Here is a 26,939-nt window from a genome sequence, read left to right on the forward strand (position 1 = left end):
ATGACCAACCTAGATAGCATATTCAAAAGCAGAGACATTACTTTGCCAACAAAGGTCCGTCTAGTCAAGGCTATGGTTTTTCCAGTGGTCATGTATGAATGTGAGAGTTGGACTGTGAAGAAATCTGAGTGCCAAACAATTGATGCTTTTGAACTGTGGTGTTGGAGAAGACTCTTGAGAGTCCCTTGGACTGCAAGGAGGTCCAACCAGTCCATCCTAAAGGAGATCAGTCCTGGGTGTTCATTGGAAAGACTGATGCTAAAACTGAAACTCCAATACTTTGGCCACCTTACGTGAAGAGTTGACTCACTGGAAAAGACCCTGATGCTGGGAGGGATTGGGGGCAGGAGAAGAAGGGGATGACAGACGATGAGATGGCTGGATGGCATCACCAACTTGATGGACGTGAGTTTGAGTGAACTCCGGGAGTTGATGGACAGGGAGGCCTGGCGTGCTGCAGTTCATGGGGTCGCAAAGAGTCGGACACGACTGAGCGACTGAACTGAACTGAAGAACAAACCTGCAAGATGTATGCTCACAAGGAATAACTTCTGCTTCACTAGAAATTAGGAAGATGGGCACCTGGCAGAAATATCCAAGCAGATTAAATTTAAATCCCGACCACGGTTTAGAGGAATGAACGTCCCACCTGATATCTAGGCGGCAAAACAAAGGAATTAAGGCACTCGGGTTATTTTCAGACGACAAATTAAGTAGCAAAGCAAGCTAGTTTCCAAGTCCAGTCCTTAAATCCACTCCAAGGCCCTGTGCGTAAAAAGCCGTACACACCAGGGGGCAGCAGGAAGCCGCATAGGTGGCGGGCACCCCATCCCCACCCCCGAGGGCCACGCGGCTGCGGCTGGAGAGCCGGTGCTGCTTGCTGGAAGAGGCGAGCGCCAGGGCCAGCTGCATTGCCAGCCACCACGGCGCGGGGTGGACTGTCGCCTCCACAGGGAGGAGAGTTTTCATTCACCGCTCTCGGCATCCTTGGGAAGGCAGGGATCCTTCAAGCCGGTTGGCGTGAGGCTCCACAGAAGCCCCCTGGCCTGCAGGTCTGTGAAGTCGCCGCCCAGAGCTTGCAGCTTGGTCCCTATCCGAGCCCAACACACACCCGCTCCCTCGGCCGTCTGCTTTATAGTGGGCAGGCGAGAGGACGAGGCCGCCTCGGTCACTGACTCCAGCCCCCGCCCCCGCCCCCACCCCCTACAAAGTGCCCCCTTCCTGGAGCCTAAGCCTTCCACTTTAATATCCAGAAACTCATTGTTTAGCCCAGTCTTAGGCGTCGCGGCCTTTGGAAAGGAAGGGGATGACGTGGACATAGACCTCCGAAGCTGGACGGGGTCTCGGGGGTTCGAAGTGCAGCCAGCCACGGGGTGCCCAGATCTTCCGGCCTTTGACCGCAGCGAAACATAAGTGGCTTGGTGCCAGGGGACCCGGGTCCAGTAGGCGGGACGGGGATGGGAGAGGGCGTGGCCAGCTGGCGTACAGCTGGTAGGGACGGGGCCCGGATAGGGGGCGGGGCCCGGAGGGGCAGGGGTTCCGCTCGGCGGGCAGGGCCCGGAGGGGCCGAAGCCGGCAGGTGGGTCAGAGGACCTGGCTTGGCTCCTGGGGCGCCGTTCAGCAAAGGGCCATAGGAAGGGGTGACTTAGGAGGGCCCGGGGTTAGTTGAGCTTTTGGAGATCCCAAAGTGGATCCCTACCCTTCGAAGTATCGAGAATGGGAAGTTAATGATTTCTGACAGAAAATGCCGCCTCTAAAAATCCCTCTCTGGCAATAGGGGACACTGTTTCCTAAACCTAGTTGAAGGAGGCTACGCGTACTAGTGGAGAAGGAAATGGCAATCCACTCCAGTATTCTTGCCTGGAGAATCCCATGGACAGAAGAGCCTTGGCAGGCTACAGTCCATGGGGTCCCAAGAGTCGGACACAATTTAGCGGCTAAACCACCACATGTACTAGGCTCCCGCCAAATTCCTTGTCTTGCTTGAAATTATTTTTCCAAGATTAAGCAAGACTTAAAAGAAGGAAAGAAAAAAAGACTCCTGAAATTAGATTTAAACGTTTCAGATGAGGTAGAGTACATAGGTATACACTGTGGAAATCATCTGTACTGTCCTGTGGCCTGGTGTAATTATTTAAACGTATATTTTTATATGCAGGGGGGAAAACTTACATTATATGACATTTATGGTGTTTTTTTTTTTTTTTAAGAAAAAGGCATTGAACCCATAAAATAAAACCATATTTTTTCATTCATACAAATATTTGTATATATATCTATATAACATGGTTCTGGAAGGCTACACTTCAAGTTAGTAACAGTAAGTACCTCTGGGAGAAGACTAAGACTGATTAATGAGTGGAGGTTTTTAAAATTTTATCTGTATTACTTGAATCTTAAACAGTAAGAATGTATTGACATATGTAATTTACAATTTGTTTTCCACCATAGAATTCTACCTTAAAATGCACCTATAAAATGAGGTTAATTAACCCAAGCTCAATTCAGTTCAGTTGCTCAGTCGTGTCGGACTCTTTGCAACTCCATGAACTGCAGCATGACAGGCCTCCCTGTCCATCACCAACTCTCGGAGTTTACCCAAATTCATATCCATTGATTCAGTGATGCTATCCAACCATCTCATCCTCTGTCGTCCCCTTCTCCTCCTGCCCTCAATCTTTCCCAGCTTTTCAAATGAGTCAGCTCTTCGCATCAGGTGGACAAAGTATTGGAGTTTCAGCTTCAACATTAGTCCTTTCAATGAACACCCAGGACTGATCTCCTTTAGGATGAACTGGTTGGATCTCTTTGCAGCCCAAGGGACTCTCAAGAGTCTTCTCCAACACCACAGTTCAAAAGCATCAATTCTTCGGCGCTCAGCTTTCCGTATAGTCCAACTCTCACATCCATACATGACTACTGGAAAAACCATAGCCTTGACTAGCCAGACCTTTGTTGACAAAGTAATGTCTCTGCTTTTTCCTATGCTGTCTAGGTTGGTCATAACCTTCCTTCCAAGGAGTGAGCGTCTTTTAATTTCATGACTGCAATCACGATTTGCAGTGATTTTGGAGCCCAGAAAAATAAAGTTTGCCACTGTTTCCACTATTTCCCCATCTATTTGCCATGAAGTGATGGGACCAGATGCCATGACCTTAGTTTTCTGAATGTTGAGCTTTAAGCCAACTTTTTCACTCTCCTCTTTCACTTTCATCAATAAGCTCTTTAGTTCTTCTTCACTTTCTGCCATAAGGGTGGTGTCATCTGCATATATGAGGTTATTGATATTTCTCCCGGCAATCTTGATTCCAGCTTGTACTTTTTCTAGCCTAGCATTTCTCATGACGTACTCTGCATATAAGTTAAATAAGCAGGGTGACAATATACAGCCTTGACATACTCCTTTTCCTATTTGGAACCAGTCTGTTGTTCCATGTCCAGTTCTAACTGTTGCTTCCTGACCTGCATACAGGTTTCTCAAGAGGCAGGTCAGGTGGTCTGGTATTCTCATCTCTTGAAGAATTTTCCACAGTTTGTGATCCACACAGTCAAAGGTTTTGGCATAGTCAATAAAGCAGAAATAGATGTTTTTCTGGAACTCTCTTGCTTTTTCCATGATCCAGCAGATGTTGGCAATTTGATCTCTAGTTTCTCTGCCTTTTCTAAAACCAGCTTGAACTGGTTCACATATTGCTGAAGCCTGGCTTGGAGAATTTTGAGTGTTACTTTACTAGTGTGTGAGATGAGTGCAGTTGTGCAGTAGTCTGAGCATTGTTTGGCATTGCCTTTCTTTGGGATTGGAATGAAAACTGACCTTTTCCTGTCCTGTGGCCACTGCTGAGTGTTCCAAATTGGCTGGCATATTGAGTGCAGCACTTTCACAGCATCATCTTTCAGGATTTGAAATAGCTCAACTGGAATTCCATCACCTCCACTAGCTTTGTTTATAGTGATGCTTCCTAAGGCCCACTTGACTTCACATTCCATGATGTCTGGCTCTAGGTGAGTGATCACACCATGGTGATTATCTTGGTCACGAAGATCTTTTTTATACAGTTCTTCTGTGTATTCTTGCCACCTCTTCTTAATATCTTCTGCTTCTGTTAGGTCCTTACCATTTCTGTCCTTTATCGAGCCAATCTTTGCATGAAATATTCCCTTGGTATCTCTAATTTTCTTGAAGAGATCTCTAGTCTTTCCCATTCTATTGTTTTCCTCTATTTCTTTGCATTGATCACTGAGGAAGGCTTTCTTATCTCTCCTTGCTATTCTTTGGAACTCTGCATTCAAATGGGTATATTTTTCCTTTTCTCCTTTGCTTTTCGCTTCTTTTCTTTTCACAGCTATTTGTAAGGCCTCCTCAGACAGCCATTTTGCTTTTTTGCATTTCTTTTTCTTGGGGATGGTCTTGATCCCTATCTCCTGTACAATGTCACGAACCTCTGTCCATAGTTCATCAGGCACTCTGTCTATCAGATCTAGTCCCTTAAATTAACCCAAGTAAAAACATTCTATTAAATTGCTGTGTCATGAAAGATGTGTGGATGTGTAATCTTGAATTCTTTTTGAAACAACCTCATTTTCAAATATGAATCTTATCCCACTTATTCCATAAATAAGATAGTAATTATCATGTATTCTGATTCATGGATGGAAAATATTTGCCACTGAAAGCACATAGTTACTGGACCAACAATCCTGTCTTTTTGAAAAGTACTTTGTTTAAAGTCTGTCTTTGGACAACATATAGCTGACTCCCAGTTTTAGAAAACAACTCAAGTAATTTTGACTTCTGCTCCCCACATTCATCATTAAAGTACATGAATGGTGGATTTTATACGCCTCAGCATGTACCACCTGAAAGAAGAGAATCCCTTTGACAAGCTTTTACCTTCCCAGTGTTCAAAGACCATTTAAAATGAATGTACACAATAGCTTAATCATGATACACCAAAGGAATTGAGATGTGTTTGTGGCTTTCACTTGGCTGATATTTGTAACAGGTTTATACAGTTTTTTTTTTTAAATGATCAGTGGTTGACAAAAACATATATTTGCTTTCAAAATGGTTCACTGGTCTGTCTCACCCTGATGGAAGTACATCCAAGGGCAATAGATATACAAAGGAAAGCAGAACAATGGGCTAAATTTGGCTATATTTTCTGATTTGTTTTTTGTTTTTATTACTTTTTGTGTGTGTTTCTAATTAAGCTTTTCTTTTTGACGTCAATTTTTTTGAGCCACTAAGCATAAGGGAAAATTATTGGCAGTCATTAAAAAATAAAAATCAGTATGTTATAAATGGTTCCTTATTTCTTATCATTTTAAATCTTAACTGTCCAGTTTGGTTTATAGAGCCTCCAATATGTGACCCTAATAGACCTTTAACTTCCCAGTAATCCTCATCAGTCAAATCTACACTATTTGAGCTTATCTCATCCAGCTGGAAAGCTGTGTGAAGGCTTGGGCTTTGGAGTTGGGCTGACCCTGTTCTCCTATCAACTGAATATATTTCTTAATCCTCCCAAGTCTCAAATTTCCTCATCTGAAATAATAAGAGCTAACATTTGAGAGTTTAAATATCACTCAGTCGTATCCGTCTCTTTGTGACCCCATGGACTGTAGCCCATCAGGCTCCTCTGTCCATGGAATTCTCCAGGCTAGAATACTGGAGTGGATTGCCATGCCCTCCTCCAAGGGATCTTCCCGACCCAGGGACTGAACCTGAGTCTCCTGCATTGCACATTACAGACAGATTCTTCACCGTCTGAGCCATCAGGGAAACCCTAATATTTGAGTTTAAATATGTTCCATGCTTTACTTAGACAATTTAATTTAATCATAATAGCCCAGTGAAGTAGTTTCCATTATTATCATTATAATTATCCCCACTTTATATATAAGGACATGGAGGCTTAGAGAAGTTAATAACTTACCCATGGTCACACAGAAAGTGGTAGAGCCTGGGATTTATATCTACTGTTAGAGGCAATCTTGAGGGTACTACCTTTTAATCATTTAATGTTTCTTAGTAAGAAAGCCTTTGGGAGGAATTGATTTCTAAGCTCTACTTTTATTTTATGAGTGCTGTAAATTTTGTGTAACTGGTTGTTTCCTTCTTTGCATAGACAATTAGCAAACAAACAGCTGAATGAGTGGCCCAATCAAAGCAGGTATGTAGAACTTCATAATAAGCATTATTGTATGGGCCTCATTTCTGGCTCCATTTTATGCATACCTTTTCCCTTTCTCCCTTTTAATTAACATTTGCCATATTTTAGGTAACTTTTTAACACCAAGAAAACTTTTTGAAATCTTGAAATCTTAGAGCTTGTTGTTCAGTCGCTCAGTTGTGTCCTATTCTTTGCGACCCAGTGGACTACAGCATGACAGGCTTCCCTTTCCTTCCTTATCTCCTGGAGTTGCTCAAACTCAAGTCCATTGAGTCAGTGATGCCATCCAACCATCTCATCCTCTGTCATCCCCTTCTCCTCCTGCCTTCAATCTTTTCCAGCATCAGGGTCTTTTCCAATGAGTCAGTTCTTCACATCAGGTGGCCAAAGTATTGGAGCTTCAGCTTCAGCATGAGTCTTTCCAATGAATATTCAGGGTTGATTTCCTTTAGGATTGACTGGTTTGATTTCCTTGCAGTCCAAGGGACTCTCAAGAGTCTTCTCCAGCACCATGGTTTGAAGACATCAATTCTTCAGCACTCAGTCTTTTTTATTGTCCAGCTCTGACATCCATACATGACTACTGGAAAAACCATAGCTTTGACTAGATAGACCTTTGTTGGCAAAGTAATGTCTCTGCTTTTTAATATGCTGTCTAGGTTTATCATTGCTTTTCTTCCAAGGAGCAGACATCTTTTAATTTCATGGCTGAAGTCACTGTCCGAAGTGATTTTGGAGCCCAAGAAAATAAAGTCTTTCACTGTTTCCATCGTGTTCCCACCCATTTGTCATGAAGTAATGCGACTGAATCCATGATCTTTGTTTTTTGAATGTTGAGTTTTGAGCCAGCTTTTTCACTCTCTAGGGCTTCCCTGGGGGCTCAGACGGTAAAGACTCTGTCTGCAATGCAGGAAACCTAGGTTCTATCCCTGGGTCAGAAAGATCCCCTGGAGAAAGAAATGGCAATGCACTCCAGTATTCTTGCCCGGAAAAATCCCACGGACAAAGGAGCTTGGCAGGCTACAGTCCACAGGGTCACAAAGAGTTGGACATGGCTGAGCGACTAACACTTTCACTTTTCCCCTTCATCAAGAGTATCTTTGATTCCTCTTTGCTTTCTATCATAAAGGTAGTGTCATCTGCATATTTGAGGTTATTGATATTTCTCCCAAAATCTTGATTCCAGCTTGTGCTCCATCCATCCTGGCATTTTGCATGATGTGCTCCGCATATAAGTTAAATAAGCAGGGTGACAATATACAGCCTTGATGTACTCCTTTCCCAGTTTGGAACCAGTCCATTGTTCCATGTCTGGTTCTAACTGTTGCTTCTTGACCTGCATACCAGTTTCACAGGAGGCAGGTAAGGTGGTCGAGTATTCTCATCTCTTCTAAGAATTTTCCACACTTTGTTGTGATCCACACAGTCAAAGGCTTTGGCGTAGTCATTGAAGCAGAAGTAGATATTCTTCTGGAATTCTCTTGCTTCTTCTATGATCCAGTGGATGTTGACAATTTGATCTCTGGTTCTTCTGCCTTTTCTAAATCCACCTTGTACATCTGGAATTTCTCGGTTCTCATACTGTTGATGCCTAACTTGAAGAATTTTGAGGATTACTTTGCTACCATGTGAATGAAATGAATGCAATTGTGCAGTAATTTGAACATTTTATTGCATTGCCCTTCTTTGGGATTGGAATGAAAACTGATCTCTTCCAGTCCTGTGGCCACTGCTGAGTTTTCCAAATTTGCTGGCATATCGAGTGCAGCACTTTCACAGCATCATCTTTTAGGATTTGAAATAGCTCAGCTGGAATTCCATCACCTCCATTAGCTTTGTTTGTAGTGATGCTTCCACTAGCTTTGTTTGTAGTGATGCTTCCTAAGGCCCACTTGACTTTGGACTCCAGGATGTCTGGCTCCAGGTGAGTGATCATACCATCATGATTATCTGGGCCATGAATATCCTTTTTGTATAGTTCTTCTGTGTATTCTTGCCACCTCTTCTTACTATCTTCTGCCTCTATTAGGTCCATACCATTTCTGTCCTTTATCGAGCCCATCTTTGCATGAAATGTTCCCTTGGTATCACTAATTTTCTTGAAGAGATCTCTAGTCTTTTCCATTCTATTGTTTTCCTCTATTTCTCTGCATTGATCACTGAGGAAGGCTTTCTTAGCTCTCCTTGCTATTCTCTGGAACTCTGCTTTCAGATGGGTATATTTTTCCTTTTCTCCTTTGCCTTTAGCTTCTCTTCTTTTCTCAGCTATTTGTAAGGCCTCCTCAAACAACCATTTTGCCCTCTTGCATTTCTTGGGGATGGTTTTGATCACCGCCTCATGTACAATGTTACGAACCTCTGTCCATAGTTCTTCAGGCACTCTATCAGATCTAATCCTTTGAATCTATTTGTCACTTCTGTCGGGACCAGCCCAATGAACTGACCTGAGAGAGCAGTGCTGCAGAAGAATAAGGAAAAATAAGACTCAGATCCTAATCCTTGCCTGCCTTTTATTGTTAATGTCTACTTCCTTAATTGTGCTCTAGAGATATCTGTTCTTTACAATCTCAGATTGGGGATAAAGATATATGATGCACAGTCCTCAGTGTCAAACCTTCAGACCTTTCATGACTTTGTTTAGCCCTTTCTCAGCAACTCCCTCAAGGCTCTGGTTACGGGAACAGTCACTAATGGTTTTCCATCAGTCACATCAGGACTTCAACATCTTGTTTTCAAGATATCTTTCCTCAAAAATAATGGAATTGAAAATCAATTTAATTTAAATTTGTCTTATTTTTAAGCTTTTTATCATAATATATTTACCATCAATAATAAAACTTCTACCTCATCTTCAAAAAAAAAAAAAAGATATCTTTCCAGGATGTACTTTTTACTACTCCCAGCCCTTTGCCTGGGGGTGATGAGAAAGTCATTTTTATTTTTCAAAGAGGCCCTGTTAATTATAGTACAGGCCTGTGCATAGCATATTCCCTACAACTTCCACTGTATAATCATAAGAGATTGATTTAGGTCATACCTGAATGGCCTAGTGGTTTTCCCTACTTTCTTCAATTTAAGTCTGAATTTTGCAATAAGGAGTTCATGATCTGAGCCACAGTCAGCTCCTAGTCTTATTTTTGCTGATGGTAGAGAGCTTCTCCATCTTTGGCTACAAGGAATATAATCAATCTGTTGACCATCTGGTGATGTCCATGTGTAGAGTCGTCTCTTGTGTTATTGGAAGAGGATGTTTGCTATGACTAATGCATTCTCTTGGCAAAACTCTCTTAACCTTTGCCTTGCTTCATTTTGTACTCCAAGGCCAAACTTGCCTGTTACTCCAGGTATCTCTTGACTTTCTAATTTGCATTCCAGTCCCTATGATGGAAAGGCAGAGAAGGCAATGGCAACCCACTCCAGTACTCTTGCCTGGCAAGTCCCATGAACAGAGGATCGACTTAGCAGCAGCAGCAGAATGATGGAAAGGATATCTTTTTTTTTTTTTTTTTTAGTGTTAGTTCTAGGTCTTGTAGGTCTTCATAGATCCATTCAACTTCAGCTTCTTTGGCATTAGTGGTTGGGGCATAGATTTGGATTACTGTGATAGTGAAAGTTTGCCTTGGAAGTGACCCAAGATCATTCTGTTGTTTTTGAGACTGCACCCAAGTACTGCACTTTAGACTTTTTTGTTGACTATGAGGGCTACAGCATTTCTTCTAAGGGGTTCTTGCCCACAGTAGTAAATATAATGGTCATCTGAATTAAATTTGCCCATTCCTGTCCATTTTAGTTCACTGATTTCTAAAATGCCAATGTTCACTCTTGCCATCTTCTGTTTGACCACTTCCAATTTACGTTGATTCATGGACCTAACATTCCAGGTTCCTATGCAGTATTGTTCTTTACAGCATTGGACTTTACTTTTCACTACCAGACACATCCACAACTGGGCATTGTTTCTGCTTTGGCTTAGCCTCTTCATGCCTTCCAGAGATATTTCTCCACTCTTCTCTAGTAGCATACTGGACACCTACCAACCTAGGGGGTTCGTCTTTCAACATCATATCTTTTTGCCTTTTCATATTCTTAAAGCTAACTGGTCACATATAATCAACTTTCAGGGGAAAGTCACCAAATATCTTTAGTCAGTGTAGGGCATTTCAAGGCTACTTTATCAGTAAGAAATAAACGGAGGTGGAGGGCTGTCCCTACACCTAATTCCTTTGGTATGCAGAGATGTTAAGTCATCATCCTCATATTTAGCTTCTGGTGTTACCTTGGCCCTTACCCTCCCCCCCACCTTCTTTATAACTTCTTTCTATGGTGTCCCATCCCAAAGGCATCTCTAGGGTAGTAGAACCACCCAGGAGTGAGTTAAAGCAGAGGCTTCAACAATTCAAATTACAGAAAATTATACTACACAATAAATAAATACACTCAACACATTTTTAAACAACTGGTCAAAAACTAGGTAACTTCTAAGAAACCCTTCTTTTCATTGTTGTTGTTTAGTTGCTAAGTCGTGTCTGACTCTTTGCGACTCCACGAACTGCAGCACGCTGGGCTTCTTTTCATTAGTTAAGGTCTAATGGGCATTTGCTTGAATAGACTCAAATTGGTGAAAGACTTAGTGTGCACTCAGCAAACCAAGTGATGTGTCTCAGAAAATTTTTCTTGCACTCACAGAAGACCCGTTGCTTTGGTCTCATAACTCTAGATAGTGCCCAATACAAGGCAATGGATTGAGAGAGACTGATCCCAGTCCTTCCCAGTAGGAAGTTAATAGGAACCGATGGTGCAGAGAGGAAATCTGATTTGTCAGGTATAATCTGACATCCAAAGATTAAGTCCCCAAAATCTGCTGGTGTCAAGGCATTCCTCTAGGTAGCCAAGTTCCAAGATTGAAAATTCAGACAATAAATAAAGAGTAAGTATTAATATATCAACAGCATATATCAGTAAACTGTTTCACTTACAACAAATGCTTTTTTGATAAAGGATTCAATTTTATTTTGTAAAGTATCCTTTGAATTTTAAATTCAAAATTTGTAAAGGATACTTTCTCAGTAAGGAAGAGATTGAAGTCTACGTTCTCTGTCATAAAAGCAAAGCTCTGCATTCATAAAATAAAAGCAAAGCTTAAGATATTAAGTATGTCGATGCTCCCAAACTTCAGAGTGGGGTTCAGAGACAAGAATGAAGCACAGTCCATTCCTTAAAAGACTTCAGTGGGCAGGTTCCCAAGCTTCAGATACGGTCAAAAAGTGTTAAGTCGCTCAGTCGTGTCCAACTCTTTGTGACCCCATGCACTGTAGCCCACTAGGCTCCTCTGTCCATGGACTGTCCAGGCAAGAATACTGGAGTGGGTTGCCCTTTCCTTCTCCAGGGGATATATCTGATCCAGGGATTGCACCTGGGTCTCTCACATTGCAGGCAGACTCTTTACTGTCTGAATCACCGGGGAGCCAGATATGGTCAGTTAGGGCCCAAAGAGTGTATGGGACTCTCAGTGGAACAAAAGCTCAGTCTTCAGAAGCAGAACTCAAGGCCAAATCTAGGCCAGCAGTTGAGACTTGGGCAGGCACTTCTTATATTTTTCCTGCTTAAGGTTAAGATTGGTCCTACAGATAAGATCAGGGTTTAGCCTAAATACACTGGGAAAAGTTCAGGGGAGAAAGGGACGGACCCACCAATGAACAAAGTAGGGTTGCTAGGGCTGATAGGACCTGACAAGGAGTCAGAGATGGTTGTTTTGTTACAAAATGTTTGCTGGGTGCTCTAGAAAACCCACCACATGTTGTATGGATAGGATTTAAAAAAAAATACAGTTGGTTTTATTTATTTTTTATTTATATTCTTATTTTTGGCTGTGCTGGGTCTTCATTGCTGCACACAGGCTTTCTCTAGTTGTGGCAAGTGGGGGCTACTGTCAGGTTGGGGTGCACAGGCTTCTCATTTATGGTACTTTCTCTTGTTGCAGAGCATGGGCTCTAGAGTGTTTGGGCTTCAGGAGTTGTGGCACGTGGGCTTAGCTGTACTGTATGTAGCATGTGGAATCTTCCTAGACCAGAGATTGAAACCATGTGCCCTGCAGAGTCTTAACCATGGACTACCAGAGAAGTCCAGGATTTTTATTAATATATGGTCTATGATTACAGTGGTTTTTCCTGTGGTCATGTATGGATGTGAGAGTTGGACTGTGAAGAAGGCTGAGTGCCGAAGAATTGATGCTTTTGAACTGTGGTGTTGGAGAAGAGTCTTGAGAGTCCCTTGGACTGCAAGGAGATCCAACCAGTCCATTCTGAAGGAGATCAGCCCTGGGATTTCCTTGGAAGGAATGATGCTAAAGCTGAAACTCCAGTACTTTGGCCACCTCATGCGAAGAGTTGACTCATTGGAAAAGACTCTGATGCTGGGAGGGATTAGGAGCAGGAGGAGAAGGGGATGACAGAGGATGAGATGGCTGGATGGCATCACTGACTCGATGGATGTGAGTCTGAGTGAACTCCGGGAGTTGGTGATGGACAGGGAGGCCTGGCGTGCTGCGATTCACGGGGTAGCAAAGAGTCGGACACGACTGAGCGACTGATCTGATCTGATCTGATTACAGTGTTACAATTTGCTGGGCCTGACAGATTTTTTACCATTGAGATGTTTATGGAAGAAAGTTTGAATTTGCTGCCAGGCATCTGCTTGTGCATTTGAGTGAGCCTTTGGCTCACCTCCATGGAATACTGGTTGGCCCAAAACTGCATGCACAGAGGCTCTACAAAGAGGAAAATAAGGTGGGTCAATACAATGGCCAGTTCCTGGATAGTAGATTATCTGGGGTCTGTCTTTCCCATGGGCTTGTAACCGCTCAGAGGCTATACGAGCATAGACTTCACTCTTCCAGTTATGATCATCCATGCTAACAATAAACAGGAAGGGCCCCTGCGCCTTTTCCAATGGAATAAGACTTTGGTGGTTGGTTTTCTCTAGTGGGTTGCCCCAAATATCCACAAAATTTAAAAAGCCTGACTCAGTGATTGTATATTTTTCTAGGTCATAGCTGAGCTCAGGAATAATCATATCTTTGTAACGCAGAGGAGCTAGTGTGTTGGCCACACAGGCATTAATAACTATAGTGGCTGTGATGCCCTTCAAGAAAGAGGCCATTGAGAGACACAGGTCACCTCCTTTGGAAAAGCCAAGAAGCCCTACACCAGGGCCTTTCACCTGATGAAAAGAGAGAGCGAGAACAAGTTTAGAATTCATAAGTGGAGAATTTAACTGTGATTTTACATTCTCTAGGCAGCTTTCTGAAATGTCATTTGCTTTTCATCCTTACGCAACAGTCCACAAAGTTCAAATATATTTTCTAATGGGCAAATCAATTAATTTCCTAGTACACAGGGCCTCCACTAACATTTATGGCAACTGGGTCAAGAGTACACACAGAGGCCCATATACTCTATACCTAAATACTTTAAAAAGTTACAAATATTTAAAAGTTAAATAAAATATATTTTTCCTGTAACCTTGATAAATACACCTCCATAACAACTTATAAGGTCAGGTTCAAATTTTATATCTTGGAACTCCTTGGAGTTCTGTACTGGAACATGGCATGGGGGGAGCACCAGCCCCTGCCCCAGTCTCTGGTTTTTAGCCAACTCTCCTTCTCTTCCCATCCCTGGCTCCACATTGTACCTTAAGAGCCCCCTTACACATGGACACCCCAGCCTATATGTGTAAGGCCTAGGTATATTCCCATGAATGGACCCAGAGAAGCAGAATAGGGCCTGGAAGCAAGATCAGAGCTGGTTGGCAGATAATTCTGGGGTTCCAGGTCTAAAGGGCATGGTGGGAGGGGCACATGGTTTCCAGGTAGACATATTCCCTTGGTCCCTCAAACTCCACACCCTGTGGGCAGGAATGCAGCCAAAGGAAGGCCAGAGAGTGGTCATCTAAAACAAAAGGCTCCCAGCCTGATAATATATATTAGTCTCTTCTTGTTCCTGGGGCCTTATAACCCATAAGTAAATCATCAGTTCAAGATCATCTAGGTTTAGCAGCTTTGTTGAGACTAGTCCCTGAATTCTAACAGAATTAGACTTTGCAGTACATCTTACTCCTTAACATTAGAATGTTTGGGTTTCTTTAAGTCTAGATAGTAGCAAAGAGTATGTATTCCATTCCATTTATAATAATTCCAAAATGTTTTAATTAACTTTTTCAGTCTCAGATAAGAACTTTATCTACAAAACCATAATGCAGTTAATACACTTAACAAAATGATTCCTTCACAGCATCAAATACAAATGCCTTATTCAAATGTCACCTGTTCCTTCAAAAATCTCTTTATAGGCAAACTTTTCTCCTCTACACATTTACATTAATTTGGGGCGGGGTGGGGGGGTTGGTGCACACACAGGATCTTAGTTCCCTGACCAGAGATCACGCCTCTGCCCCTGCGGTGTAGGTGCAAGTGGGCCACTACTGGACCACCAGGGAAGAACCTACATTAATCTTATAAATGAGAAAAACTGAATCCCAGAGAGGCACCTCCTTTATTCAGGACTATAAGGCCACTTGGTAGTAGACCCAGAACCAGAACTCAACGTTAGTGACTTTTAAGTCCAACTCTTTGAATTCTGATCAAGAACTAAATGGAATTGAGTCACAGGGGATTGAAGAGAGATAGGCAGAAATGAAAACAATAATCCTAACAACTTTTGAATAAGCCTTTGTATCTCATGCCATATTTCCAGCCCTGGGTGTCCTGGTAGAGCTTTTGGATCCAGCCCTGTGTTGGCTTCACCCGCTCTGCTCTGCATTCAGGCAAGCGCCAGAACCCACCTTTGGATGCTGTAGCATGAAGTTCACGGCTTCTTCAAAATACTCCAGGCACACATCATTCAGATGTTCAGGGAGGTCTTCAAATCTGAAATAAGCCAGGGCAAGCACAGCAAAACCATGTCCGGCCAGAAGGCTGGCCCTGTATTCACAAAGGCCACCACTACTTCCAAACAGGTCGAGGATTCCAGGGAAGGGTTTGCTGCCTGGAGAGCACCACAAATAATAAGGGTTTTAAGCGCTAAGAAGACATTCTTGAGATTCAGAATTTGGTCAGCAAAAAGGAGTTTTTAAAGCAAGGAAGATTGGGGATGAAGTGGGGGTGTTAAGGTGGAGGAGGACTCTTTTTACTTTTTTTTTAAAATAAACTTTGGGGAGAAGGGAGGGGGAACAAAATGCCTTATTTTCTCCAGAAATTTTCACATATTTGCAAAAAACAATAATGATAATATGAACCAAGTTAGAAATAACAGCATGAAATATACATTTCTACCAAATTTTCCTAAAAAAAAAAAACACCTGAGAATGCTTTGACAGCTGTAAAACACTCTACAAATACAGGGGATTATTAGAATATATTCCCTAACTCCTTACGCTCTCTGCTCCAGCCTTAAAGAATGCCATCCCTAAATGTGCCCTGTTCTCATTGGCCCCTGAAAATGGTGTACACTATTCTCCTCCCCTCGCCACCTTTTTTGACCTGGTTGATTCATCAGTCTTCAAATTTAAGTTTAGATCTCCATTCCTGGTAGCTTTCCCAACCTCCCCCACCAACCCCCTCAGGCTGAGTTGAATTAGGTAGTATTTCATTTGTTCCCACCAGCACCCTGGGCCTACAATTCCCATATCATATCACTTACCATTCATCGATCCAAGTATAGTTGCCTACATACTCTAATAGGCGGGAGGTACAATGAAGCCCACGTCTGACTTTGCTAGCTACTGTAAGTAGCATAATCCTTGATTTAATATGTATTTGTTAAATGATTGAACTTTTCTACATTGTTTACATAAAGTCTTTGAGTCAGAACACAATAAATTTTAAGTGGGCCACAGTAGTACTGAAATAGTTAACAGTTGACTTAATTGAAATACGGTTGGGCAGTGAAAAAAAATTTTTTTAAACTGAAAGTCTTTAGGAGATTCTTATTGAGTCAGCAAGATTTATTGAGCTCCTATTATATCCCTGTGTAAGTCTCTAGGAATATAGAGATATGGAGATATGTAAGTCACAATTCCAGCCCCAGGAGTTCATAGTTGAGTGGGCAGCGACCAGTTAAGGTTGTAAATTGCTAAAGAACTGTAAGAATAAAGTAGGGCTTCCTGTTTTGGAGAAAGTCACAGGATTCAGTTTAGGGATTCTGTGAACAGTGGCAGCTCCAGCATTTGTATATAGTAGGGGTTTCAGTCAGGAGTTTGGTTGGAAGGGGTGGGTCACCTGTCCGGTTTGCAGACCACTTTTACCTAGCAAGCATCTTGTTTTTACTTAGACTAGCGTTTCTAACCTTAGCACTATAGATAACTTTGAGCAAGATAATTCTTTTTGTGGGGTTGTCCTGTGCACTGTGGGTTTTTTGCACCGTCTCTGGCCTCTACCCACTACCCACTAGGTGCCAATAGCACTCCCTCCCCCAGTTGTGATAAGCAAAAATGTCTCCAGATATTGCCAAATACCCTTGGAGAAGGGAAAATCATCCAGGTTGAGAACCACTGACAGACGGTTTATGACAGGAGGAGGGGACCTGCAAGCAGTTTGTTTGTTTTTCAGTAAGTTTGATGTGAAAGAAGGCAAAAATCATTCTTGCACATCAGCAGAAGTCATTGCCTAATATTAGCATTAATATCTGAGATACAGCTGCGTGGCTGGCACATAAGCAGCATAAATGTCCTTTCTGAGTCGGCTGAAAGCACTTTTAGCATACAGCTAAGGGAGTGGCAGTACCTCCAGGCAGTACCTCCAGGCAGTGCACTGAAATTTAGAGGAGAAACTGCCACCCAAAATTCATGGTAGACTCTGGAGCTTGGGGGCTAGTTTGGAGAAGTTCCACAACCACAGGGTTCCGTAAGCAGACAAGGGGCCGCCCAGGGTCTCGGGACTATACCCAGCTTTCCACAACAGCCTGGGAAGGGAGCGGCTCACCTGGAGGCAGGAAGAGCGTGGCGCGCACCCGGCCCGCGCGCACCGACTCGCGCCGCACTCCGGGCGCCAGGAAGTCGCGCTTGTGCACCGCCCGGCCCAGGAGCCGCTGGGCCTCGGGCTCGTGACCGTCGAGCACCTCCAGCTCCACGACGAAGGGCGTCTGTACGTCCCGCTTCACCAGCCGCGTTAAGGGCTCCTCAGGCTCCAGCGCCCAGAACAGCCCCATGGGCTCGAGCCCTGCGAAGCTCCCGCCCAGCGCGGGCGCGCGCTCCAGGTCCAGCAGGCCGGCGGCGTCGGCGCAGTAGCGCGCGTGGGCCCTGAAGAGCGCGCCCTTCTCGTCGCGCAGGGACGCGCGCAGCGTGACCGGCTGCCCCGGCGCCAGGCCGCGGACAGCGATGCGCACGGGCTCGTCCCAGCGGCAGCGGCCCGCGGGCTCCAGCGTCACTGTCACTGCCATCCAGATCCCGACGGAAAAGGCGTGGCCCGTCAGAGTCAAGAGCAGGGCTTGGCGTCTCTCCACCTCCCTAAAAGGCCGTCGCAGTTGGAACCTTAGAGCTACTGCTGTGGGTTGTGGTAGGGACACTCGCTAAACTGCTTTGTGAGGTCTCCTGGAGTATGTGCAGTCCGCTATTGCTTGAGTGGAAGAAAGTGTCTGCTAAAGCAAAAGTTACCGTTAATTATTAATCCTGCAGTCCAGGGTTCAGTTCAGTTCAGTTGCTCAGTCGTGTCCGACTCTTTGTGACCCCATGAACCGCCCCAGGCCAGGCCTCCCTGTCCATCACCAACTCCTGGCATACACCCAAACCCATGTCCATTGAGTCGATGATACCATCCAACCATCTCATCCTCTGTAGTCCCCTTCTCTTCCTGCCCTCAATCTTTCCCAGCATCAGGGTCTTTTCCAATGAGTCAGTTCTTTGCATCAGGTGGACAAAGTATTAGAGTTTCAGCTTCAACATCAGTCCTTCCAATGAACACCCAGGACTGATCTCCTTTAGGATGGACTGGTTGAATCTCCTTGCAGTCCAAGGGACTCTCAAGAGTCTTCTCCAACACCACAGTTCAAAAGCATCAATTCTTCGGCGCTCAGCCTTCTTCACAGTCCAACTCTCACATCCATACATGACCACTGGAAAAACCATAGCCTTGACTAGACGGACCTTTGTTGGCAAAGTAATGTCTCTGCTTTTGAACATGCTATCTAGGTTGGTCATAACTTTCCTTCCAAGGAGTAAGCGTCTTTTAATTTCATGGCTGCAGTCACAATCTGCAGTGATTTTGGAGCCCAGAAAAACAAGGTCAGCCACTGTTTCCATGTTTCCCTATCCATTTGCCATGAAGTGATGGGACCAGATGCCATGATCTTAGTTTTCTGAATGTTGAGCTTTAAGCCAGTTTTTCACTCTCCTCTTTCACTTTCATCAAGAGGCTCTTTAGTTCACCTTCTGCCATAAGGGTGGTGTCATCTGCATATCTGAGGTTACTGATATTTCTCCCGGCAATCTTGATTCCAGCTGTGCTTCTTCCAGCCCAGCGTTTCTCATGATGTACTCTGCATAGAAGTTAAATAAGCAGGGTGACAATATACAGCCTTGACATACTCCTTTTCCTATTTGGAACCAGTCTGTTGTTCCATGTCCAGTTCCAACTGTTGCTTCCTGACCTGCATACAGGTTTCTCAAGAGGCAGGTCAGGTGGTCTGGTATTCCCATCTCTTTCAAAATTTTCCACAGTTTATTGTGATCCACACAGTCAAAGGTTTTGGCATAGTCAATAAACCAGAAATAGATGTTTTTCTGGAACTCTCTTGCTTTTTCATTGATCCAGCGGATGTTGGCAATTTGATCTCTGGTTCCTCTGCCTTTTCTAAATCCAGCTTGAACATCTGGAAGTTCACGGTTGACATATTGCTGAAGCCTGGCTTGGAGAATTTTGAGCGTTACTTTACTAGTGTGTGAGATGAGTGCAGTTGTGCAGTAGTTTGAGCATTTTTTGGCATTGCCTTTCTTTGGGATTGGAAAGAAAACTGAACTTTTCCAGTCCTGTGGCCACCACTGAGTTTTCCAGATTTGCTGACATATTAAGTGCAGTGCTTTCACAGCTATCTTTCAGCATTTGAAATAGCTCAACTGGAATTCCGTCACCTCCACTAGCTTTGTTCGTAGTGATGCTTCCTAAGGCCCACTTGACTTCACATTCCAGGATGTCTGGTTCTAGGTGAGTGATCACACCATCATGATTATCTGGGTCGTGAAGATCTTTTTTGTGTAGTTCTTTTGTGTATTCTTGCCACCTCTTAATATCTTCTGCTTCTGTTAGGTCCCTACCATTTCTGTCCTTTATTGAGCCCATCTTTGCATAAATGTTCCTTTGGTATCTCTACTTTTCTTGAAGCAGTCCAGGGTGGTGAGTGCCAAAACAGAAGAAGAAAGACTGCCAAGAGTTAAGGGACTGGGAAAGATACTGGCAGTTCCAAGAAGCATTTAAGGATTAAAAAGCGTCCCAGGTGATTGTAACTTAGGGGATCTGTTGGAAACATAGTCCTAATCCTACCTTTGTCCCTCAGTCCTGTTACCAAGAACCCACAGCGGCTTCCAGAGCAGGTAGGTGTTTATGGAGTGCAACCTTCCTGGATTCCAGTCTGATTGACTCCTTAATAGTGATCCTTATCGAAGTACATAATTAAGCCTCTGAATCCAGTTTCCTTATCTGTAAAGGATTTATTGTGATGGTTAAATAGGGGACGACTATTTAACCTATTTATTTAAATAGGATGAGATGGCTGGATGGCATCACCAACTCAATGGACATGAGTTTGAGTGAACTCCGGCAGTTGGTGATGGACAGGGAGGCCTGGCGTGCTGCGGTTCATGGAGTCACAAAGAGTCAGACACAACTGAGCGACTGAACTGAACTGAGATAGGCAAACACAGGCTTGACACTGCACTGATACTATAGTAGATCCTCAGTGCGAGTTTTGTTCTTTGATTTGGTGCCAAAATCTCGGCGCCTTGTGCACCCATACCAAACACATATAGAGACAGAGATTTGGAGGAAAGAGAAGTGAACGTGAAAGTTGCTCAGTTGTGTCTAACTCTTTGGGACCCCATGGACTATACACAGGCCAAGGAATTCTCCAGGCCAAATACTGGAGTCTGTAACCTTTCCCTTCTCCAGTGGCTCCTCCGAACTGCAGTGGGTAGCCTTTCCCTTCTCCAGGGGATCTTTCCAACCCACGGATTGAACCCAGGTCTCCTGCGTTGTGGACAGACTCTTTACCAGCTGAGCCACAAGGAAAGCTCAAGAATTCTGGCTGGAGTGGGTAGCCTATTCTTTCTTCAACAGATGTTCCTGACCCAGGAATCAAACCGGGGTCTCCTGCATTGCAGGCAGATTCTTTACCAACTAAGCTATTAGGGAAGCCCTGGAGGGAAGAGATGACTTTATTCCTTTGCAAGGCAAAGGTGGAAAACACAACAGTCTTAACACTTTAAGAACTGTGACCCCAGCCCCTCCCAACCCAGGGAAACTGCGAGAGGTTATATAGACTCCCTGGGCTCCTGGTCTAGGGTAGGTGTTAAGGCTCAAAGTAATCAAAGTCTTGCATTGTTCTTTCTCTTTATTTCAAAACAGTCACAGCTAGTGTCAGATAATTGGGCTCAGTTGTCTCTGGGTTATGGAGATTCAGTAGATGCTCTCAGGAAAGAAGCTGGTTGCATTGCTCTGCTTATCTTACCGTCCTTATTCAGTTGCTGATCTGAGACTTTTTCTTTCTTATCAGGACAAATGCTTTTAGAAGTAATTTTATCCAGGATCATTAGTTGTTTACAGTGGGAAAATTAATTCAGATCCCTCACATGGAAAAAAAAAAGCCCACACATTTTAATATATCAGTATTTAATGTAGTCTGTTACGTCAAAATTCATGGTGGATTTTAATGTAAAGTCAGCATTTATTCTCTTACGTCCCAGTTTTTTGTTATCACTCATCTTTCAGTTTCCTGATTGTCAATTCTCACATTTATATTTCCAGCTCTCATGTCTCCTCTGAGATTCAAGCTTGTTGGTCTAATTTCGTATTTGGCATCTTCAGTTGGATGTCCAATAGGAAAAGATAACAGAAATAGAAATCTTGGCTTTTTTCTCCAGACTGTTCTTTCCTTAGGGTTCTGTTTCAGTAAATGGCATCAGTGTTCATCCATTGGCTTCCCAGATGGCTCAGTGGTAAAGGATCTGCCTGCAATGCAGGAGATATGGGTTCGACCCCTGGGTTGGAAAGATCTTCTGGAGAAGGGAGTAATCCCACTCCAGTTTTCTTGCCTGGGAAACAGAAGAGCCTGGAGGGCTACAGTCCATGGGGTTGCAAAAGACTCAGACAGGATTTAGCAACTCAATAACAAACAAACAACAATTCATCCATTAGTTTAAGGAATCCAAAAAAAAAAAAAGACAGCTTGGAGTCATTCTTGTGTTCTCTTTTTCCATCCCATCATCAAACTCTGCTGCTGTACTTTGGAATGTATCCTGCATCTGACCACTTTTCATCACCTGCATTGTTAGCACCCTACTCTGAGGTGATATCTCACTGTGGTTTTGATTTGCATTGATGAGCAGTGTTGAGCATCTTTTCATATGCCTGTTAGCCATCTATACACCATCTTCGGAAAAATACCTATTCAGGTCTTCTGCCCATTTTTTAATTGTTCTGTTCTTTTTGATATTTAGTTGTATGAGTTGTTATTTTGGATATAATCCCCTTGTTGGTCATATCATTTGCAAATATTTTACCCAGTTTAGTAGGTTGTCTTTTTGTTTTGTTGATGGTTTCCTTTGTGCAAAATCTGTTAAGTTTACTTAGGTGCCATTTGCTTTTTTTTTGCTCATATTTCTTTTGCCTTATGGGACTGATAAAAAAAATGTTGCTATGATTCATGTCAAAGAGTGTTTTGCCTATATTTTCTTGTAGGAGTTTTATGGCTTTAAGTCCTACATTTAGGTCTTTAATCTATCTTTGGTTTATTTTTGTATATGGTATAAGAAAATATTCTAATTCCATTGTTTTACATGTAGCTATCCAGTTTTTCCAGCACAGCTTGTTGAAGAGACTATGATTTTGCCATTGCATATTCTTTGTCATAGGTTAACTGACCAAAGGTGTATGGATTTATTTCTGGGCTCCCTATTCAGTTCCGTTGACCTATGTACTTGTTTTTGTGCCAGTACCATGCTGCTTTGATGACTATAACTTGGTAATATAGTCTGAAGATAGAGTACATAATTCCTCCAACTTTGTTCTCTCTCTCTTTTTTTTTTTTTCTCAAGATTGTTTTGGCAGTTTAGGACCTGTTGTATTTCCATATAAATTTTAGGATTTATTTTACTTCTGTGAAAAATGTCATGGGTATTTTAATAGGGATTGCAGTACATCTCTAGATTGCTTTGGGTTCTATGGCCATTTTAACTATTAATTCTTTCAATCCAAGAACTCAAGGTATCTTTCCTTTTTTTTGTAGTCTTCAGTTTTCTTCATCAATGTTTTTATAGTTTTTAGAGTACAGGTGCTTCATTTCCTTGGTTAAATGTTAAAGGATCCTCTCTAAGTGGAAAAGAAGATTCATTAGGAAAGGGAAAATTGCACTAAGAAAGGAAAATGTGTAGTAAGGGTTGAGGATTAACCACTTAAAGAAGCTAGTAAGAAGATTCAAAGACAAAAAAGCAACTATAACAACAATAAACAGTTAAGGGTAAACATGAAAATGTAAAATCTGACATCGAAAACACAAAATGTAGGTGAGGGGAATAAAAAATGCAGATCTTTTAGAATGTGTTTGAACTTAAATGACTAAATGATTACTAGTTCAAAACAAGTAGATATAGATATAGGTCATCATATATGAAACCTGTGGTAACCAGAAATAAAAAACCTACAATAGACACACAAAAACTAAAAGCAACACAGGCACACTACTAAAGAACATCATCAGCTATGCTTCTTCTTGCTAACTATGACAAAATGGAAGAGGAAGAGGTGAGCTAAAGAACGAACTGCTAAATAGGAAGCAACCAGGGCTTGCCAGATATAACAGTAATACTGTTTCTTCTTACAACTTCTCCAGATGGTAAATTACTCCATAATTAAGACAGGAATTCAGAACAAACTCAAACCCAGGGTGGATCTGTGTGAGAGACTTTGTGAAGAAAAGATTCAAGGTAGTGCTTCATAAAACATTTCAGAATGGCAAAAGGTCCTCTAAAGATTTTAAGGTGTACCTAGCATATCCTGTCTATTAAATAATAGAATTTATGGGAACCTTAAGGATGCTTGCCTGCAGCATCATTCCAAGGACCCCCAGATAGAGAAGTTACTATCTCAAACAGATTTGCAGTGGTGTATTATCTAAGAAAGTGAAACCCACTAATAATTTTCAGAAAACCTGCATAATTCTTAAGAGAATTGTTCTGGTGGAAGCAGAGTCTGAACTAAAAAAGAGAGTATATGACGTATACTAAAAGAGAGAATATAAGAAGAGCCGAATCATTGGAAGAGACCCTGAGTAGGGAAAGATTGAGGGCAGGAGGAGAAGGGGGCAACAGAGGATGAGATGGTTGGATGGCATCACCAACTCAATGGACATGAATTTGAGCACACTCTGGGAGACGGTGAAGGACAGGGAAACCTGGTGTGCTGCAGTCCATGGCTTCACCAAAAGTCAGACATGACTTAGCAACTGAACAAAAGACAGAGCGAAATAAAAAGAGACGGATGTCTCATCCATTTTGTCCAGGAAACAGATCCAGGAGGGTTTTTTCGCTCATTTAGGAGCTACAGAGAACAATTCAGAGTATAAACTGAGCAGCAGTGGAAGAATCGGCAACATGTTCTCAGCTGGATTTCAGGGCTGCCGTCTCTGGGGTCGCACAGTCAGACATGACTGAAGCGACTTAGCAGCAGCAGCAGGGGCTGTTATGTGCCTCCCACATTCCCCATTTTTGAACAGGAATGTCTAAGAATTATACTACCACCACCATATCCTGATGTATGTGTATGTACAGTTAACTTCCTTATTTAGTTCACAGGTCTTAAGATTGAGAAGATGCTTAAGGAGCTATACCCAAGGAACTATACCTGAGGAGCTTCATCTGTACCTGAACCTGATATAATTGATGCAGTCTTGAACTTTGAGCCTGAGCATGGTGCTATTCTAGAATGAAACTCTGGTGGGGAGAAAGAAAGTGAAAGAAAGAAAGTGAAGTCGATCAGTCGTGCCCGACTCTTTGCGACCGCATGGATTGTAGCCTGCACCAAGCTCCTCCGTCCATGGGATTTTCAAGGCAAGAGTACTGGAGTGGGTTGCCATTTCCTTCTCCAGGGAATCTTCCCAACCCAGGGATCGAACCCAGGTCTCTCACATTGTAGACAGACACTTTACCATCTGAGCCACCAGGGAAGTCCAGGCTGGCTTGTCAGGAGTGGGGAGGAGGGGCCTCAAAGGAGGGATGGGTGTATTTTACATGTGGGAGGAATGTGAATAGTGTGGCTTAGAAGGCAGATTTTAAAAGGTGATTGCAGTGTTTCCCATTCCACATGCTTTTCTAGAGACTCTGCACTGTCCTTTTGAGAGGTAGACTACTATGTTCTCCTTAAAGTTTGTGGGTCTTTGTGATTGTCTTGATCAGTGAAAGTGTTAGTCACTCAGTCGTGTCTGACTCTTTGTGACCCCATGGACAGTAGCCCACCAGGCTCCTCTGTCCATAGAATTCTCCAGGCAAGAATACTGAAGTGGGTAGCCATTCCCTTCTCCAGGGGATCTTCCCAACCCAGAGATTGAACCTGGGTCTACTCCATTGCAGGCAGATACTTTACCATCTGAGCCACCAGGGAAGCCCAGCTTGACCAATAGTATATGGCAGGAGTGATACACTATGTAGCTTCCAAGACTATGTCAAAGATAAGGCCATGCAATTCAGCCTTGATATGCTGGGATGCTCACTCTTGGAAGCCAGCCAAATTAGCCACTGTAAAGGCCCACATGGAGAGAACTGAGACCCTGTGAACCCACAGCCCTGCCTGAGATCTTAGCTGATAGCCAATACCAACTTCCCTGCTTGGTGAGTGACAAAAATAGAATGGTCAATGTTTTAAGCTACTATGTTTTAGGGTAGTTTGTTACATAGCAATAGATAACTGAAATACACCCCAAATATAGTCACATAAAACAATATTTTGTTCATAGATCCACAGTTTGGACAGTGCTTGACTGGGACAACTCTTTTCTGTTTCAGGATATCTAAGACCTTCACTGGGAAGATTCAATGGCTAGGGCTAGGATCATCTAGAGGTTTGTTCACTCATGTATCTAGTACCTGAGCTGAGATGACTCACAGGCTGAGTTCATTTGGGACAATCACAGGAAGTGCTTACAGTTGGCTTCTCCGTGTATTTGGGGCTTCCTCACAGCATCACAGCCTCAAGTTTGTCAAGCCTCATCAGGTGGCTCAGCCCTCCAAGAGCAAGTGTTCCCAGCAAACAAGGCAGAATCATCATGGCCTTTATGACCAAAGTCACAAAGCATCAGTTCAGCCCTCCTGTACTAACTGAAGCAGTCAGAAACCCATCCATATTGAGGGGAGAGGGCGTAGACCTCGTGCCTCTTGGTGCCAGAAGTATTAATGTTACGAACAATTTTTCTGGGACTTCCCTGGTGATCCAGTCCTTAAGAGTATACCTTCCAGTGCAGGGAATGCAGGTTTGATCCCTGGTCAGGGAACTAGGATCCCATACACCATGGGGCCTCTAAGCCCATGTACTGCAACTTACTGAGCCTACACGCCACAACTAGAGAGAAGCCCACATGGTACAAGAAAGAGCCTGCACGCTGCAACTAAGACCCAACATAGCCAAATAAATAAATGTTTTTTAAGAACCAACTTTTCTCTGATATGTTAAATATGATTTTCTTTGTTTTATCTGACTTGAAGTTTATGGGTGTTATGTCCCCTCAAAACTCAAATGTTGACATCTGAAACCTCAGTGTAATGGTATTTGCAGGTAGGGCTTTTAGGAGTTTGTCAGGTTCAAATGAGGCCCCCATGAAGGGATTAGTGTCCTTATGAACCCAGGAAGAGAAACCAGAGGTGGTTTCTCCTCTCCCTGCCAGGTGAGGAGACAGGGAGAAGGCAGCTGTCTCTAGGCCAGAAAATGCCCCCACCAGGAACTGAATCTGCCAGAACCTTGATCTTGGACTTCTCTGACTCCACAACTGTGAGAAATGTGTGTTGTTTAAGCCACTCTATCTATGGTATTTTGTTAGAGAAGCCTGAGCTAAGACATAGTCCTTCTGGACTATGTGGTTGATGTCTTTGTCAGTTTTCTTCAAATATACCTACATAATGCTTTGTAGCTTTGTTGTTAGGGAAAAAGATGATGCCTCTAGGAATGTCCCAATATGAGTTTCCAAAGTTTGTTCTTAGAACCAGGAAGCAAGAAGGAAAATAGGTCATAGTCACGCTCCTTTGTATCAGAGTTTTGACTAAACTGTTCTAGAGCCAGACGCTCCCCTTCTTACCATCACTCCTCCTCCCAGGGGATTCTTCTCTAATCTCTAAGAGAAAAAGGTCAGTCTGGCTATCCTTCTATCAACACCTCTGTATATTTTAGCCAATGAGAATTCTTCTGTCAGTAGTAGTTGAACCAGGAGCAAATGCTGAATGGTCATTCTCTCCCAATGATGGAAAAAGTAACCTAGTATTTGTTCAGCTTTAAATTTCATCTGTGCCTCCAAGTCTTAA

General features: G+C 43.1%; 1 protein-coding gene and 1 long non-coding RNA gene across 4 annotated transcripts; one reads left to right on the forward strand and one right to left on the reverse strand.

Annotated features, from left to right (window-relative positions):
• Window positions 1–801: 801 nt before the first annotated feature.
• On the forward strand, window positions 802–26,078 carry LOC147364039 (uncharacterized). Of its 2 annotated transcripts, none has more exons than XR_015134024.1 (3): window positions 802–1,052; window positions 24,221–24,482; window positions 25,434–26,078. It is a non-coding gene; the product is annotated as an uncharacterized LOC147364039 (long non-coding RNA). The 2 variants fall into 2 exon arrangements; XR_015134023.1 differs by lacking the exon at window positions 802–1,052 and adding an exon at window positions 17,585–17,724.
• Window positions 12,006–17,806, reverse strand: LOC147364040 (acyl-coenzyme A thioesterase 6-like). 2 transcript variants are annotated; one of them, XM_086319794.1, is made up of 3 exons: window positions 17,152–17,806; window positions 15,015–15,217; window positions 12,006–12,939 (listed from the first exon to the last, which is right to left on the reverse strand). In XM_086319794.1, exons 1-3 carry the CDS (start codon window positions 17,606–17,608, stop codon window positions 12,892–12,894), a joined length of 708 nt encoding a protein of 235 aa, XP_086175920.1. In that variant the 5' UTR covers window positions 17,609–17,806; the 3' UTR covers window positions 12,006–12,891. The 2 variants fall into 2 exon arrangements, with proteins under 2 accessions (XP_086175920.1, XP_086175919.1); XM_086319793.1 differs by having other exon boundaries at window positions 12,006–13,391; window positions 17,152–17,805.
• Window positions 26,079–26,939: the final 861 nt, after the last annotated feature.

Source organism: Bos grunniens, chromosome 10 (assembly GCF_055505025.1).
Source record: "Bos grunniens cultivar Pamir isolate PY7600 chromosome 10, Bosgru_T2T1.0, whole genome shotgun sequence".
Lineage (NCBI taxonomy): Eukaryota > Metazoa > Chordata > Mammalia > Artiodactyla > Bovidae > Bos > Bos grunniens.

Bases quoted from the DNA above. Each gene is read 5' to 3' on its own strand.
- LOC147364040 (XM_086319793.1), bottom strand. From the start codon at position 17,608: ATGGCAGTGACAGTGACGCTGGAGCCCGCGGGCCGCTGCCGCTGGGAC. The intron at 15,218-17,151 runs GTGAGCCGCTCC...GGTGCTCTCCAG, and splicing joins CACGCTCTTCCTGCCTCCAG to GCAGCAAACCCTTCCCTGGA. The intron at 13,392-15,014 runs GTGGGTTCTGGC...TCTTTTCATCAG, and splicing joins TCATGCTACAGCATCCAAAG to GTGAAAGGCCCTGGTGTAGG.